At 42.2% G+C, this 16954-nt stretch overlaps 4 protein-coding genes across 6 annotated transcripts in view; 3 read left to right on the forward strand and 1 right to left on the reverse strand.

The window, feature by feature from the left end:
• The first annotated feature begins 2130 nt into the window (after positions 1-2130).
• gnl2 (G protein nucleolar 2) lies at positions 2131-8509 on the forward strand. Of its 3 annotated transcripts, none has more exons than XM_017037976.2 (16): positions 2131-2362; positions 2901-2985; positions 3184-3278; positions 3489-3628; positions 3985-4169; positions 4260-4326; positions 4427-4585; positions 4712-4825; positions 5620-5748; positions 5846-5950; positions 6137-6295; positions 6417-6524; positions 6625-7112; positions 7449-7528; positions 7921-7997; positions 8098-8509. In XM_017037976.2, the coding sequence occupies exons 1-16, from the start codon at positions 2299-2301 to the stop codon at positions 8239-8241; spliced, it is 2199 nt and encodes a 732-aa protein (XP_016893465.1). In that variant the 5' UTR covers positions 2131-2298; the 3' UTR covers positions 8242-8509. The 3 variants fall into 3 exon arrangements, with proteins under 3 accessions (XP_016893465.1, XP_008320935.1, XP_008320936.1); XM_008322713.3 differs by having other exon boundaries at positions 2134-2362; positions 7918-7997; XM_008322714.3 differs by having other exon boundaries at positions 2135-2362; positions 6628-7112; positions 7918-7997.
• A 384-nt stretch (positions 8510-8893) lies between these two features.
• On the reverse strand, positions 8894-10809 carry dnali1 (dynein, axonemal, light intermediate chain 1). Its single transcript, XM_008322712.3, has 6 exons — positions 10558-10809; positions 10024-10160; positions 9781-9950; positions 9528-9706; positions 9079-9243; positions 8894-8998 (listed from the first exon to the last, which is right to left on the reverse strand). Exons 1-6 carry the CDS (start codon positions 10636-10638, stop codon positions 8963-8965), a joined length of 768 nt encoding a protein of 255 aa, XP_008320934.1. The 5' UTR covers positions 10639-10809; the 3' UTR covers positions 8894-8962.
• Positions 10810-11120: 311 nt separating this feature from the next.
• Positions 11121-14659, forward strand: snip1 (Smad nuclear interacting protein). The gene is made up of 4 exons (XM_008322711.3): positions 11121-11438; positions 11998-12127; positions 12239-12774; positions 13248-14659. The coding sequence occupies exons 1-4, from the start codon at positions 11266-11268 to the stop codon at positions 13501-13503; spliced, it is 1095 nt and encodes a 364-aa protein (XP_008320933.1). The 5' UTR covers positions 11121-11265; the 3' UTR covers positions 13504-14659.
• Positions 14660-15094: 435 nt separating this feature from the next.
• Positions 15095-16954, forward strand: part of LOC103388011 (mitogen-activated protein kinase kinase kinase 5) — a 17902-nt gene continuing 16042 nt past the window's right edge. Inside the window, 2 exon segments of the mRNA XM_025061473.1 lie at positions 15095-16406; positions 16486-16625. Coding sequence (XP_024917241.1) covers positions 15845-16406; positions 16486-16625 — 702 coding nt within the window. The 5' untranslated portion in view covers positions 15095-15844.

Below are 16954 nucleotides of genomic sequence, written 5' to 3' on the forward strand. Positions count from 1 at the left end.
GAGTTTTTGTAATTGTATCTTTGTGTTTCGGAGCCAGCGCTCCACTATCACGCTGGTGTTTTACCTTTGACCCCGAGCGGAGGCTCAGCAGCTAATGAGCTGGGAGGAAATGTTATCACATGACCTGTGTAGTCCTAGCTAACATGTGAAGCAGCATCTCTGACTCTGACCTCACGTTTACTTTTTCCCTCATCTTAATGGCTGTGAAAGTCAAAGAAACAACAAAATGGTGGAGAAGAGACTTTTTTTTATTTTTCTACCATCAACTGAAGTGAGCAACGAGTAAATTATGTTTTCGTTTGTCTGTAGCTGACGTATTGTCCACTCTTTCTTCATTCCAGACTGAGACGGAAGTTAATTTATCCATGTCAATAATCCACCATGTAATAATATAATAAACTCTGTTTTTCTGTTTTTGTTTTTCCTATGAAGCCCGTTTTATTTCATCATAAAATCTATTTTTTTGCCCCAAAAACATTTTTCTTTTTCGGATTTTATTCTTCTGATCACATTTTAAAAGAATTTTCTTTTTGAGTCTCCATCTTTCACAGCTTGATGACCAGGCTTCACTTACGTTTTTTAATCACTCAGTCTTTCAGCCAAATATAAAATGTGTACAACACATGCTGGATCTGGGGCTCAGCCTCAACAACACTCTACAACACAACACGGATTTTATTAACACACAGCTTTTCTAGAGGCTCCGCAGCTGTCAGTCACAAACCATGAGGAGAGGAAGAAGCTGAACGGACGATTGCTGTCATGTCAGTGGTTGACCACTGTGTAATCAGACAGAGAGGAAGGAACCCAGGGTGTGTGGGGGGGTGGAGGGGGCATCACAGAAGGCCGGACTCTGCCTGGGTCTTCTTTTGACCAGAATTTCAGCCTGAAAGAATTGGGTTCTGATTTTGAAAACTAATTTATTGCTGTGGATTCCTAATGCCGTCAGGTCCAATTTGGTCTGTATGAAAATGAACAGAAAACATTCTTTGGTCTCCCTGCTGTATAAACTGGATTCTAAATGGCTCCTCTCCAAACCGGAGTCTCTATGAACTTGCCTGCTCTGGCGCAGGGCCACACTTGTGTAACACACAGTGATGAAAGCAACGCAACAACCAGCTGAAACTATAGTGTTTTATACGTTTCACCAGCCTCATTATTTGAAACATTACTTTGTCTGTTGTTTATTTTTGTTGTTGATTTTAAATGTTTTGGGGTTTGTTTGTTTTTTTCAAGAAACCACATTGTATTCTAAAAAAAAACCTGCACCACATGACAAACCTGGTCTTTCCTTTCTGCTCAGTGAAGACAGACTGGAAACAATTAAAATGAGAAGAATTTAAATTCTCATTTTGAATGTGTTTGAGAACCCACTAAAACCCACATGAGGTTGGAAAAGTTCATTTAGTTGGTTTTTCATATTTCCACAACAATGTCTGATGAGTAGCTCGGTTTTGTTATTCTGAGTCTGAGTGTGGATTCATCACGTTGTAATGACGCAGAGCTTTCATCATTCCAGGGAAAAACACCAGAACATTTTAAAATCCCTACCACTGAGTTTGAAATGTTCTATCATTTTTTATATATTTTAATTTTTCTCTGCCACATTACAGAACTCGTCCGGTCTCAACTGCACACAGCGATAACGAGCTAATTATGGTGGAGAACGGATATTTATCAGGGTATGTTAGCGTACCCATCAGAAACTGAATTGCACCATCTTCCGGCATAAAGTGAGTATAGCAGAACAAGTTCGACCGAAAGAAGCAGGAGTGTCTACACTTTTTTGGCTTGTGAGGAATTTTTCAAATGATAATTTAAAAATAATATCGTTATATAAAATTACGTTTTCATTGTTTTTATTTTTGTTTCAATTTAATATATTAACACATAATTCTGACAATCTTTGAATCCCGATGAAAACTTTCTTTTTATTGCAAATTTATTTATTTATTTATAATTAGTGCAACACTGTTATCGACGTGGTTTAAAACTGTGTTTAGTTTTTAAAATAAAGAATTGTTTACGTTGTGTTTGAGCCTTTTTAAAAAACTTTTTTGGTACAGTTTCATAATTAAACCTACACTGATTGCGTCACAACAGAACTGTTCTCCGATTGGTTCCTTCTGTCGTCGCTTCCTGGATGACGTACTTCCTTTTTTGACCGTACAACACGTGTACGGTGTACGTTCCGGAGGAGAGGAGAAAACACCAACCAAAACTACGGTTCTCTGAAACTTCACATTTCCCTCCGTTGTCTGTTCGTCCGTGCGGGCGGTTACCAACCGAGCTGTCAAGATGGTGAAGCCACAGTTCAAGGGGAAGAGCTCCATAAACTCCTCTTCCTCCAGCAGCAACCCTGGTGAGCTAACTGCACATTGACAACACCGTTTGTTTACAGCTAATGCTAACTTTGTATTAGTTATCCGCTTCGAAAACACACGTGACACTTACTGTCTCTCTGGTTCACTGACGTCATTTGAGCCGTATTTGTTAACGTGTTCATAAAGTAAATAAACTTAATTTAGGTAAATGCAGTACAGCATTACATTACAGCAGATACACGTAGGATAAGTGTTGACCAAATATGGTGTTGTTTTTATAAAACGAGGACCAGTCAAAAAGTTCTATGTCCAAAGACGAAGTTAGACTTTATTAATGATAATAAAAATATATTTTTCTTTTTTAAAAAACAAAATTGCCATTTAAAACACCCACTTCCTGTTAGCGCTAGGAAATATGACAGCGATGTACATGTATAAGAATATGGCCCATATATCCTCTGTTTTTAATATAATATTTACAAAACAAACCAGGCTTGGACTTTTTTTGAAGAACGATTTTCAAAACTTTACCTCAGTTACCGTGACGATGTCATCTACTGTGTCTGTGTTTGACAGATCGAGTCAAAGGTGCTGGTGGGAACAACATGAGGGACCGGACCACCATCAAGCGTCTGAATATGTACAGACAGAAACAGAGATGGTAAATTTTCATCGACGGCTAAATGGATGTGGAACCGACGCCATGAATGTTTGACTGTTATAAAAATATAAAATTATCAATACAGTATCGTGAAACGAATTATCCGATATAGAGACGTATCGATAATTTCTCAAACACCTGCCTAACACTTTTGCACCACATGTTACGTTCACGCTAACTGTGATCATGTGATTACAGTAATAACCGCGGTAAAGTCATCAAACCGTTGCAGTTCCAGTCCACAGTGGCCCCAGGGACCGTGGCCAGGGTCGAGCCCAACATCAAATGGTTTGGTGAGTGCACTCCCTTCTCTCTGTAGTATCTACGACCCACCGTCTGCCAGTCTGGGCTGCAGACCATTCATCTTTAATGTGGGTTACATGTCGTGTAGACCTGAAGTCTCATGTTCTCACCCACTGTGCTGCCAGGTCGTTCCTGTAGGGCGGCGCTACAGGCGTGTGACAGATCATTCTGACATGATTCTGTTTTTTTTTTTTTTTAAGCAAATACCCGCGTGATCAAGCAGTCGTCCCTGCAGAAGTTCCAGGAGGAGATGGGAGCCGTCCAGAAGGATCCGTATCGTGTGGTGATGCGACAGAGCAAACTTCCCATGTCGCTTCTGAACGATCGGGTCAAAGCTCACGTGAGTCACTGACCAACTCTGTGACTCTTATGGTTCTGGTCTGATAAACAGCAGTACTTCACAGTGTGAAACACATTAGTTGTAGTAGTATTAGTATAATATTAGTTTATTTTTCTGAAAAAGTAGCTGAATTTATAATTGAGTTACAGTGTATTTAGTATTTATGTACATATTGAATATATGTATATATTTATGTCTGTGTATGTATGTACAAGTATGTGCATATTTTTTGTATGTATTATATGTATTTAAATGTATATATTTGTGTGTATATGTTGTTTATGTTTATATATTTATATATGTGTGTTTACGTATATATATATGTTTATATATATATATTTACGCTCATATTGCAGAACTCCAAGGTGCACATACTGGACACTGAGGGTTTTGAGACGACGTTTGGACCTAAGGCCCAGAGGAAGAGGCCCAGTCTCATGGTGGGAGATATGAAGGACCTCCTGGAGCAGGCCGAGGCCTCGGCCCTCAGCTACGACGCAGACAAAGACAAGGACCTGGTGACTGAGGACACGGGGGTGCGGTGAGTCCTGAGTCTGGACAACATCAAACAAAAGACCGGTATAAGAATATATTCTTTATATAAAAAAAAAAAAATCTCATTTTGAATCAGAGAGGAGGTTCGGGAGGAGATCTTCAAGAAGGGTCAGTCCAAGAGGATCTGGGGAGAACTCTACAAGGTGTCGTTTCTCTCTTATCACCGCCGCCTGTGTCTGTGTGTAGATTTATGACATGAAATGGTTTGAACTGTGTGCACGTCTAATCACTTCCTGCCAACAGGTGATTGATTCCTCTGATGTCATCATCCAAGTCCTGGACGCTCGTGATCCCATAGGAACTCGCTCCGGCAGCATAGAGACGTATCTGAAGAAGGAGAAACCCTGGAAACATCTGATATTTGTGCTCAACAAATGTGATCTCATCCCCACCTGGGTCACGGTAACATATGAACAACTTTCTGTCCTCACATGGTTGGAATTCATGTTTGACGGCGTCTGGTGTTGAATTACCTCCTGGCTCTGTTTTCTGTTTTTTTTTTTTGTCTTCCCTGAACCTCGGGAGCAGAAGCGCTGGGTGGCTGTGCTCTCCCAGGAATACCCCACGCTGGCTTTCCACGCCAGCCTCACCAACTCCTTTGGTAAAGGTTCCCTCATCCAGCTGCTCAGACAGTTTGGCAAGGTAGGAGTGTGAGAAAGAAATCCAAACAAATGAAATGGAATCCACCTCAGTCAGAAACACTGGTTCCAAACTTTTTTTTTTTTTTTTTTTTTTTTTTGGGTTTTGACCCCATTTTGACATCACACATTTCTGTCGACCCCAGGTCCTCTTTGTTATGCTGTGTTGTCAATACAGAGTCTCCAGATCGGTGACGTTTTATTTCCCCGATTACGTGTTCAGTTAGACTGAAAATCAGTACTAAACAAACAGCGTCTGTCTAAATAAATCCTGCTTTCATTAAATGGAAAAATTTGGATGAATCACCCGAGTCAGTCACAGGGGGCGCCACTTCCCTGTGACTGAGAAACAAGACCTGGCTAAACAGGTCCAGCAGCTTCCTACGGTCCACAACCCATATGTTTTTTCAGCAGCTCAGATTTAGCTTTTAGGTTTTTTGTTTAACTTTAAATTCTTTAAAAAAGAAAGGGGGCGCTGTAGTAAATGTACTGAACCAGAGTTTTGTATTTTAATGTGGAATGACTGGAGCAGAAGGTTCAAAATGAGAAGCTGGATGTCCGATAATATCGGCCGACCGATGTTAGCATAATTATGTAATATCTGTAAGAATAGTTATCGGTTTTTCCTCTGACAATGAAAACCTGATAACGCGATGCCTGGGTTTCGCTAAATGATGTGTCCTAAAAATAGTTTTGAGGATAAACGGCTGTATGTTCAAGTGAAAGTCACTAGATGGCAGCTTTGCAGCTCATTTTATTAATCTATAATATAGACTTTTTTGTCTACGTTTCTCGCAGCTCCACACAGACAAGAAACAGATCAGCGTGGGTTTCATCGGTTACCCGAACGTTGGGAAAAGTTCAGTCATCAACACGCTGCGATCAAAGAAGGTCTGCAACGTAGCGCCCCTTGCTGGAGAAACAAAGGTATGGTCTACGTCTGATCTGGACCGTGTCATTTCTGGTCTAGTCTGTGGGTCGTGTCCCACATTCAGCTGTTGAATTCACTTCCTGTCGTCTGCAGGTGTGGCAGTACATCACTCTGATGAGACGCATCTTCCTCATCGACTGCCCCGGCGTCGTTTACCCCTCGGACGACAGCGAATCAGACATCGTTCTCAAAGGAGTGGTGAGTGTTTGGTTTTAGTCTGCGGTCGTCGTAGCAACCGTTAATACCTCAGTCACATGAGTCTTTTACTGAAGTCGCATTTCAGAGGTTGTAATAATATCCACTTTTATTATCCCTGTGTTTACCACAAGGGGGAGATGTGGAGGATAAGATTTTCTGATTGGTTCTCCCTCTTCCCGACCTCAGGTCCAGGTGGAGAAGATCAAGAATCCCGAGGAACACATCGGAGCGGTCCTGGAGCGGGCCAAGCCGGAGTATATTCAGAAGACCTATCGGATCCCCAGCTGGACTTCTGCTCAGGACTTCCTGGAGAAGCTGGCGTTGAGAACTGGGAAACTCCTGAAGGTGAGGAGACCACGTCACAGAACCCAACACTGGAGAACGATCGATCGATTGATCGAACATCCTGCTGTGGTTCAGTGTCCCACACACCTGCTCTGACTGTTGTCTTCCTGCTGTTGTGTAGGGGGGGGAGCCCGATCTGTCCACTGTCTCCAAAATGGTGTTGAACGACTGGCAGCGAGGACGAATCCCGTTCTTCGTCAAACCGCCGGGTCCTGACGACGAGCAGCAGGTACGAGTGTGTTCGAGCTTCATCTTCAAATTCTTATTTTTGCCAAATCGTTGTCTAAAGGTTGTTCCATTTTTATATTTATATTTTTGTTTTATTAAAGCAGCATCTGAGGGTGGAAGCCTCCACAGAAGCAGCCGAGAACGTGAACGAGGAGAAGCAGGAAGACGTGGAGGCTGCTGCTCCTGGAGAACCTGAGGAACCACCGCAGCAGCAGAAACAGAAGGAACAGCTCCAGGCGATTCTGGCCAACGTCAGACAGAACTTTGGCAAAATCAACGTGGCGCCAGAGTTCAACGACGAAGACCTGGTTCCAGTGGAGATTCCAGACTTGGACCTGTCGGACTTCTCCGGCTCTGAAGCAGAGGAGGAAGTTGATGATGATGAAGAAGAGGAGAAGGAGAAGGAGGACAGAGCCAACGTGGAGCAGGCTGATGGAGAGGCTGACGTCGCCGAACCCACAACCACCGCGACTGTCAAGGCAAACAACAAAAAGGGTTCACGGGAGGTGATCCGTGCGCTGGATGAGAAGATCGCTAAATACAAACAGTTCCTGGATCGGGCCAAGTCCAAACGCTTCTCCGAAATCCGGTCAGTCGAAAACCTCACTCACATTCTTGCTCTGCTCTCACGGCTGTATTTCAGTGAAGTAACGTGGAGATGTCAGGCTGCAGATGCCGCGCACTTAAGTCTGGTTTGAAGAAACCAGAGTTTAATCTCGGAGGATCAGTCGGTTCCTTTGTTCCTTTGTTCTCTCCTGTCTGTTTTCATCTGCACTTCTTTAACAGTCGGTTACGTCTGTCCCGATGAAGAACTTAAGTTCGTGTTCCAGTTGTTAGTCAGAGCAGCTGCTCATTTCCAGTTAGATTCCAGTTCCCCAGAATATCTTCCCTGTCGACTCATCTTGTTTTTCTTCTTTGTGGACAGGATTCCCAAAGAACTTTCTGAGAAAGTGTTCGTAGACCTGAAGAGAAAACAGACGGAAGCTAAAGAAGCCCAGAGCAGAGGTAGGTCTATCTGACATATACTGTATATATGTGTGTTTATGTATATATATTTATGTATATGTTTAAATGTATGTATATATATTTTATATATATTTGCGTATATAGAAATATATATTTGTATATATGTGTGTCTATATACAGTATATAGTCTATATGCATATATAGACTATATATATTTGCGGATATAGAAATATATATTTGTATGTGTGTCTATGTAGTCTATATGCATATATATATATATTCTATATGCATATATATTTTATATATATTTGCGTATGTAAAAATATATATTTGTATATATGTGTTTATGTATACATATATTGTCTATATGTATAGATATTTTATATATATTTGCGAAACCCACCTGACTGATCTGTGTTTGAATTCAGCAGTGAATCAGAAAAGTAAGAAGAGGAAATCAGAGGATGAGGAGGAGAGGAGTCGGGAGCAGAGACTGACATCTAAACAGGTACGACCTGGTACTTCACTGTACTGCAGTACTCTCTGAGCTCCTGCTGCTGCTGATGAGAAAATGTTTGTTTCATAAAAACTGTGGTTGATTTTGACAGAGACGGGCCATCGATCGCACCAAGAAAACGAAGAAAGTCGGCGTACGATATTACGAAACGCACAACGTCAAGAACAAGAACAAGGACAGGAAGATGCCGGCACCGAACACAGAACGCCCCAAGACTAAAAGATCAAAGCACTAGTTCAGAGCTTTGAAACAGAATAAAACAAATAAATGTTTGTTTGGTTTTTTAAATGTGGTCGATAGTCGGCCATGTTTTTCTTAAAGAGACAGAGTTGACAGACGCTGGGCGATGACTGTGTGTCGGCCGAGACTGTCTGAACAGAGACAGTCGGACGACCTCGACTGTCATCGGTGGGAAAGGACGTTTCATTCATCAGTTCACCTGGACGTTCTCTCTTGATGTTCAAGAGAAATGTCTAAAAAAATAAAAATTTTGTTCACAACAAGGAGTTTACTTTCTGTTTACTGCAGAAAAAATACACCGCAAGGCAAATGTTTGGAACATTTCAACAATTTTCTAAACATTTATTTGAACTCCCCTGGAATACCTCTGTGGACCTCCTCGGGCCGCAACCCCCTGTTTCAGACCCAAGGTCTACGGCCTTCAGCCATGTTAAGTACAAAGGTTACATATAAAGGTTTTGCATGAACATATGTTTTGTGATTTTTTTATGGACTTCATAAAAACCACTTGCAGTGAACGCTGATGTGGTCACACTGCCATTTAGTGGAGAGATGCCATCACTGCAGGTCACAATAAAATTCCATTTTCAGAGTTTCAGTTTAAGATTAACGTTCACTCCAGAATAATTTCATTCACCGAGCAAAAATAACATCTTGATTTTTCTTTATTTTTTCATGTTTTCAGCTCAAATAAATACAGATGACTCGTGTATCGATCACTTCTGTTGTGTGATGATCAATTCCAGTTGTGTCTGGAAGAAACATCAAATCAAAGTCAGGACTTTTGAGTCAGAACTCAACTACGACGTAAGGTTATTTTTTTATTCCTCACCTTGAGCTCCTGGTTGGTGAACTTCAGGAACTGTATTTCCTCCAAATGTCTCTTCTCCTCCGTCTGTCGTTTGTTGTTTTCGTTCTTCTCCGTGGCCTCACACCTGACCTTCTGTTCACTCACCTGTTTCTTCAGGTCTTCGATCTCATTCAGCAGATCTGGGATCTGAACCAAAGTCACGACAACGGATCAATTCTGGACAAGAAATCAACCCAGAGCAGGGTAATGTGTCCCCTAGAGGATAAGTGGTGGTACTGCAGGGCATTGTGAAACTTTTGCTCCATTACAAATGTATTTACTATGCACTATGTACAGTATATAAGTTTAGGGGTTTCCTAGTGGTGATCAAAACTGTGGGGCATGTACCACTGGTGGTACGTGGGCTTCCTCTGGTGTTTTTTACTCAGTGTATGTCTGTGCTGCTGAGACAGATCTATCGATGGTCTTACGCTTCTCTCCACGTCAGCTTTTCTCTCCTCGGCCTGCAGAGCTTTCCTCATCCCGAACGCCACGCTGCTTTCGTACAGCGTCTGGTAGGCGGCGATCGTCATGTGAATCTCGTCTCGGACCCTCAGCAGCAGCAGACCCCTCTCCGCGCAGTTGATGGTCACCTGTCGGATGAGCTCATCTAGGAAAGGACACAAATGTGAGAGACAGACGACGACCTTGACCTCTGAACCCAGGTGTGTGACCTCGGCGTACCGAAGCACTGGGAGTAGAGCTCTCGGCGCACGGGGCAGATGCCCGTTTCTCTGGCCTGCTCCTCCTGCAGCTTTCTGTCCAGGAGTTCCTCCAGACGCACTACATCGATTCTGGTACAGGGGGCGTTGGAGACCTGCTGCACCCAGGTTTGGTTCTCCTTGGTCCACACCCTGCACCAGCACAGGTCCTAATGAACAATCGTGGGTTTGACTCCTCTCGTACTGTAAGTAAAACAAACTCTACCTTGGTGGTAAAATACTGTTGAGGATGTTGTCGTTCTCCTGTCTGCTGCTCTCACTGGGGTCAGACTTGAGTTTAGGAGGCGGAGGAACAGGGTTTGAGTCCAGAGACTGCTGGTAGCTCACTCTCAATGACCGGCCCTGGAGTAAAAAGTATTTCAGTAATGCAGTACTGTACGTAAGTGGCATGAATACAGCTCATACTAATATTATTATTATGTTCATATCACAAAACTAATATGTTGTATTTCCTTTTCCAGACTTTGTTAAAAGGTTTGTATTTGTGACACTTAAACCTAAAAAAACCACATTTTTTATATTACTTTCTTAAAACTTTACTTCCTGCAATTCATTTTTGAAATAACTTTTTTTTTGCCTGCAATTCATTTTTGAAATAACTTTTGTTCTAATTTGTTCAAGATAATTATTTTATTTTACAACGTAATTATTTCCTCCGTGTATTCCAACCCCTGTCTTAACGACGCACAAACGCATAATACAACATTTTGTTGAAACACAACACTGATGTTAAACTCACCTTCGGTGATTTTGTGCCTGGACTTCTGTTGACCAGAACTGGTTTGTCGTACTTCAGCAGAGAGCTGCTCTGTTCGATCATTATTTAAAATCGGAAAATCAAACGTAAAACACTTTAATTTGAAGTTCCTCAGTAGGAAAAGTCACAGTTTGTGTCAAAAGTGAGAACTGAATTGTTCACGTTGCCATGGCTACAGAGCAACAGCGACCACAAGTCTGAGCATGTGTTCATTTTTATAAGTATTATATACTTGGCAAAATAAACAACGTGAATTGAATTTTAATCTTACATTAATTTATTTTTAAAATGTTATTGTAATATTTGATCCAACGATACATTTTAAAATGTGCGAAGCATCGTTTGTAAGTATCGTATATGCTTTCGTGCTCAATATTCGTTCGAAAAGAAAAGAAAAAAAACTTTTTTGTTTTTCACTTTTTTCCACAAAATTGTATTCTTAATTAAGAATTGTATTTTAATAAGTTTTTTATTTTTTATTTATTTTTTTAGGCGAAAGACAAAGTTGGAACTCGAAATCGTCAGCGTGTTCACGCCGGACACCTTTTGACGTTGTACCGAGAGAACCGGAAGTGCGTGATATCATCGAAGTTTGCGTTTCCTTCGTTTCGACTTTTCTTTTTGTCTTGTTAGCAGTTTGTTATTGTCGCTTTGATGACATTTTAGTCACGTTAACAGACGAATCTGTGAATGTTGTGTAAAATGGCCAAAGAAAAGCGACACAGACGAAGAGAATCACCGGAGCGGGAGTTGAACGTGAAGGTAAAACAGGAGAAGCTGAGTCCTGTTAGGCCACAGACATCACGCCGCTCCAGATCGAGATCCAGCGGCAACTCGAGTCCACAGAGAAGAAGAAGCAGCAGGTATTTACCGATCAATGTCGCAATTTTTGCCACGTCTCTACAAAATAACCGAAATAAAACTTCGACAAACGAACACAATATGCGGCCTTTGCTGAACTAACTTAAACGGAAGCAGCTTTTGTGTAATGGCTGAAGTACAACAGTACTGTGGGGTTTTATTATGAAAACATATGAAAAATATCTTACTGTAAACACTTCACTAGGATATTTTTCTGATATTATCCAACGAGTATGTAGTACTTTAGGTGCAATTAGATACTCAATCAACTACATTATGATTATCAGCCATTTGATCGGGATTAAAAATAGTATTGTAAATAGTTTTATGTCTTATTAGTAAGACAACAAAAAATAGTTTTATGTCTTATTAGTAAGACGTATTTGTTGTGAGGGAACCAAACATTTGTGACAAAAGTACACAAGTAGATCAACCATTATATTAATATATTAATATTAATTAATAAACATATTGAAGCGTTGACTAACCATTGGTTTAATGTTATCTTATTCTGTAATGAAAAGTCATGTGACACTCATCATCATCATCATCTTCATACAGGTCTCCGGTCAGAACAAAGGACCGCTCACCAGGGAGAAAAGTTCCATCTCCGTCCAGACGAGGCAGCGGATCTCCTCGAAACAGGAAAAGTCGCAGTCCTCATGGTCGGGCTGACGTCAAAATAAAGCGGGTGATTAGGTTTTAAGTCGTTGGTTCAATTCATCACAGTATGTTTCTGTTTTTACAGCCCTTACTCACCTTAAAACTCCTCTTATCTACACTTCTGTCAAACATGTCACAGGAGCGGGACGAGCCGCGCGGAGACGAGGGGAGGAGACGAAACGAGCGGCCCGAGGACAGACGCAGCAGGTGGGAAACAGACAGACCACGGGACAGAGACCGTGGTGGAGACAGGCGCAGAGAACGGGAGGCGCTCTCCTCCCAGCAGGCCGAGCGGGAACAGCACAACGAGCGACGCCGGGGGAACCACCAGCGGCGTGGTGAAAACCAGGAGTTCCCTTTTGGGGAAGCAGAAGGAGGGGACCAGGACGAAGCACCTGCTCCTGTTGACAAGGAGAAACCCAACTTTGGACTGTCGGGGGCACTAACGGAGGATACCAACACATTCCGCGGAGTAGTGATCAAGTACAACGAGCCCCCCGAGGCCCGTATTCCCAAACGTAGGTGGAGACTTTACCCCTTCAAGAACGACGAGCCCCTCCCTGTCATGTACATTCACAGACAGAGCGCCTATCTGTTGGGACGGCAGAGGAAAATCGCCGACATCCCCATCGACCACCCGTCCTGTTCCAAGCAACATGCAGTGTTCCAGTACAGGTATGAAACTGTTGTTACCCCCCACCTCCCTCCTGTATGTTGTCTTATTTATTTAAAGTAAATATAGAAAAGTAGAAGCTCGTTCAAAACTCTCTTTATTACATTTTCACTTGTATATATTTATTTTTCTTGACATTTTTCCATATAAATAGTTCCATCATTTGGGTTAGTGACTAATAAAAACAGGTGAGAAAACTCTTTTCCATATAAATAGTTCCATCATTTGGGTTAGTGACAAATAAAAACAGGTGAGAAAACACTGACCTCTAGCTGCTGGTGGTTTTTCTTGTAGCAATACATATAAAGAAGTTTTTATCATATTTAAGAATGTTGATTTAATGTAATTAATCATGATTGATTTCGAGTTAGTACAATCATGATTAATCACAAGTAAACTCCACTGTGTTTAATAACAAAAAAACTAAATATCTGATGGTTTCCATTCTCCTAACCACACCGTTTATTTTTTCCAGACTGGCAGAGTTCACGCGCTCCGACGGCACCTCTGGCCGTAGGGTGAAGCCTTACATCATTGACCTCGGTTCCGGTAACGGCACCTACCTGAACAACCAGCGCATTGATTCGCAGCGTTACTACGAGCTGAAGGAAAAGGATGTTCTGAAGTTCGGCTTCAGCAGCCGCGAGTACGTCCTGCTGCACGAGTTCTCTGACACGACTGAGGTGGACACAAAGCAGGAAGAGGAGGACGACGAAGGTCTGGATGAATAAGTGTCCACCGTTGGAACTGTTCACCGAGACCACGGGACAATTCAGGAGAGACGACAGAGGAACACGGTTCAGAGAGAGTTCAGGTTTTTGTGATTATGGTTGTGTTCACGCTCACTGTCAACACTTATATTTTCACGTATATATATTTACCAGCAGGGACACTGTGAAAATATACTTCATTTTATCGACCGACTCACCCAGTAACATCTCCACTTGTTCTAATCAGTATCTTTAGAACGTTAGCTTCCTGTCTTCGCCTGACTGTAAAAATGTTTTTGTTTACATTTTTTTACACCAGACTTCACTGTAAAACGTCCTCTGTTTAAGACCTCTGTTCTCATTGGTCGGTTCTTTAGTGACTTTTGTTTATCTAAGGAGGAAGTCTGCAGTTTGGTTCGATTTTTTTTTTTTTTTTTTTTTTAATCAGTCGAGCAGGGAGCTTCCCTTCCCTGACCTGCAGATGGTGCTATATTGACAATGGTTTAGCGCCTTGCTAGCACATCATCAATTAGTGGTAATTTAGGGTTGCGCTAGCATGTAGCCTTTTTTTAGTTTGAAAAAATCTCCACCCAGACTGGGTCAAGTTAACTTTGTTTTTTGGACTTTTTGGAGTCACATTACTGCCACCTACTGTTGTCTGCTGTACACTGGTAAATAGTACATCTACAGGACGTCCTGATTACTGCCAAAAGAAGGAAACAATTCAGAAGTACAGAGAAGGTAGAAATTTACTAACGTTCACAGGAACTGATGCTTTAATTTACTGCAAATCCAGCTTTAAAATATAAAATCTAAAAGACAAAATTATCAACAGAAAGGCAGCCGTGGATTGGCTGGTTCACTGATTGATCATCTGTGGACCTTCAAGGACAGTGATCAGTACCAGTCTGAGAAGATGAGTTTAAATAGTACCAGGCAGGTTCAGATGTTACTGGGTGACATTTATGATTGTTCCCAATGATGATGATGAAGATGATGAAGATGATCACAGTGTGTCCGTACAGCATCATGTTATGTCGGTGACCGTGGTTCTGCCTCTGACCTCCGGTGTCGTCCTGCCACAGCTGTCTCTGAGAAGACGTCCAACTCTCAGGTTTTTTTTTCTTTTGTCCAGTGTCTGTGAAGCTTCATAGATCATAGTAAAAAAAAAAAAAAAGAATTTTCTTTTTTGTTTTCATGCAGAGATTTTTGTCAAGTACTTCATTCTCGACCCACAGTGTGTACAGTGTATACAGGCCGTCGTCGTACTCCACTGTGTATAATGTGGTCCATCCACAGTAACCACACCAACAGCTGTTGGTCTTTTTTTTTCTTCTTCTTCGTAGTAGTACACAGTACTGTTCATTGTGTATTTGAAAAGGTATTTTTTGCTGGTGTCAGGATCACAGTACTCGTGGTAAATTTAAAATTTTCTACTGTAAATAAAGATACAAATGATCATTTAATTCATATTACATCACTTTTTTATGTGTTTTTATAGAAGAACATGGATGTTTCCTCATGGGGTCAGAGGGGTTAAAGGGCCCCCTGTTGGCAGGAGGATCAGTTGATGTGTTTTGGGTTTTTTTTTTTAATCCAAGTTCTCCTGAGAATTGTAATAAAAATATTTGAAGGACCTTTAATGGAGAGAAAATTCAAAAACATCTAAAATACTTGATGTGGTATTTGTGACCCCTGTACAGCACCAGGATCTGAACCACTGTGTGCTAATGTGTTTACAGAGTTGTAAAATGCTAGCTAAATGTAGCTCTGGCTGCTAGCCTCCCCTGAAGGGTGTGCTATAACTGTAGTCTGATACCACGGGCCGTGGGTTGAGAACATGTGGGACAGTATTGTTACAAAAAAAACATGTCTGAGTTATGACCGCTGGCCCTGGGGTATCACAGAGCTGAGCACCTGGTGTTCCGTGTGACCGTACACCTCCAGCAACACTGTGAAAAACTGTTGTTTTTTTTTTCTTCGAGTATTTAAAACATGTCGACGACCCCCGTCCCACAACCTCCCCCCTAAAATTTAAAGTAAATGTAGAGCAGCAGAAGCTCATTCTCAACAATCCTGAACTCCCCCTGTTGTTCAGAAACACTTATTGCATAATTTTGAAAGTATAAATTAAATGTTGTTTTCAGATTCAATGCCGTTAGCTGCCACCGCGGGTGGGGGGGGGGTTCTGTGTGTGGCTGTGTTACTATGCAGTGAAGCATGGCTGTCAGAGAGCCGCCCCTCACTCGAACCGCGCCCCTTATTTATTTCAAGTCAAACTGCCTCGCCTTCTATTTTTTTTTTTTAACAAACCAACTTATGTCAAACTCCTCTTCAGGGCAGTAACGGCACCCAGCAGCAGATGTCAGGAGAGAGTCGTCCACGAGCCACAAACCTTGGGTTTCAGCCCGAAGACACAGCGGGAGGAGCAGGAGCAGCGGAGGGTGTGTCACAGCAGAGAGGAGTCTCGGCAGGAGTGTTTGTGAGGACACGCCGACGCACCTGGAGAGGAGCAGGACGAGGGAAGGAGCGAGAGAATATCCTCCGAGCGCCGTGGCCCTGCTCTGCCGACATGTTCACCACGGAGCGCCGCAGAATGAGCAGGCGCATGAGCCTGCACGAAATGAAGAGGAAAGATCCCGTGCGCGTTTCCGCTGGAAGTTTCTGGCAGGACTCCGTGGCGCTGGAGCTGACCGCCAGCGGCGGCGCAGTTAAGCACAACGACTCTCCGCGGAGTCGCGGCAGAGAAGTATCGGTGGCGTACGTGGTCAGCGAGGACGCGGCGGTGCCGCACTCGGAAGAGAACCTGTCCCTGACGTGTGTGAAGGAAGCCTGCGCCGACGCGCACGCCCTCTTCAGGACCATCTCGTTCGAGAGGATTTCTCTGGGAGCCACTGACATTCTGGATAGTTTCTACAACGCAGGCAAGTCCGGGCACGAGCCCAGTGTTGGGACGCAGTCAGTCTCACACGGCTGTGTCTAAACCCATGTGTCCCCATGCAGATGTGGCGGTGGTGGAGATGAGCGACACCTTCTGTCAGCCTTCACTCTTCTACCACCTGGGAGTGAGAGAGAGCTTCAGCATGACCAACAACATCATCCTGTACTGCTACAAACAGGACACGGACCTGCAGGCCATCAAGGTACCACCGCCAGTATCTGTGTATATAAATTATAGATATATATGTGTGTTTATATGTATGAATATATGTGTATTTTATATATATATTTATTACATATATTTATATATTTGTGTGTGTGTTCTGTTTATATATGGGTTGTTTATGTTTGTAAATGTGTGGATATATTTATATTTGTAGTTTTATATATTTATATATATATTTATTACATATATTTGTCTGTGTGTGTTCTATCTGTTTATAACTGTTGTTCTATCTGTTTATATATATGTGTTGTTTATGTGTTTCTAAATGTGTGTATATTTATATATGTGTATTTTTATATATTTATA

Source organism: Cynoglossus semilaevis, chromosome 13 (assembly GCF_000523025.1).
Source record: "Cynoglossus semilaevis isolate Cse_v1.0 chromosome 13, Cse_v1.0, whole genome shotgun sequence".
NCBI lineage: Eukaryota > Metazoa > Chordata > Actinopteri > Pleuronectiformes > Cynoglossidae > Cynoglossus > Cynoglossus semilaevis.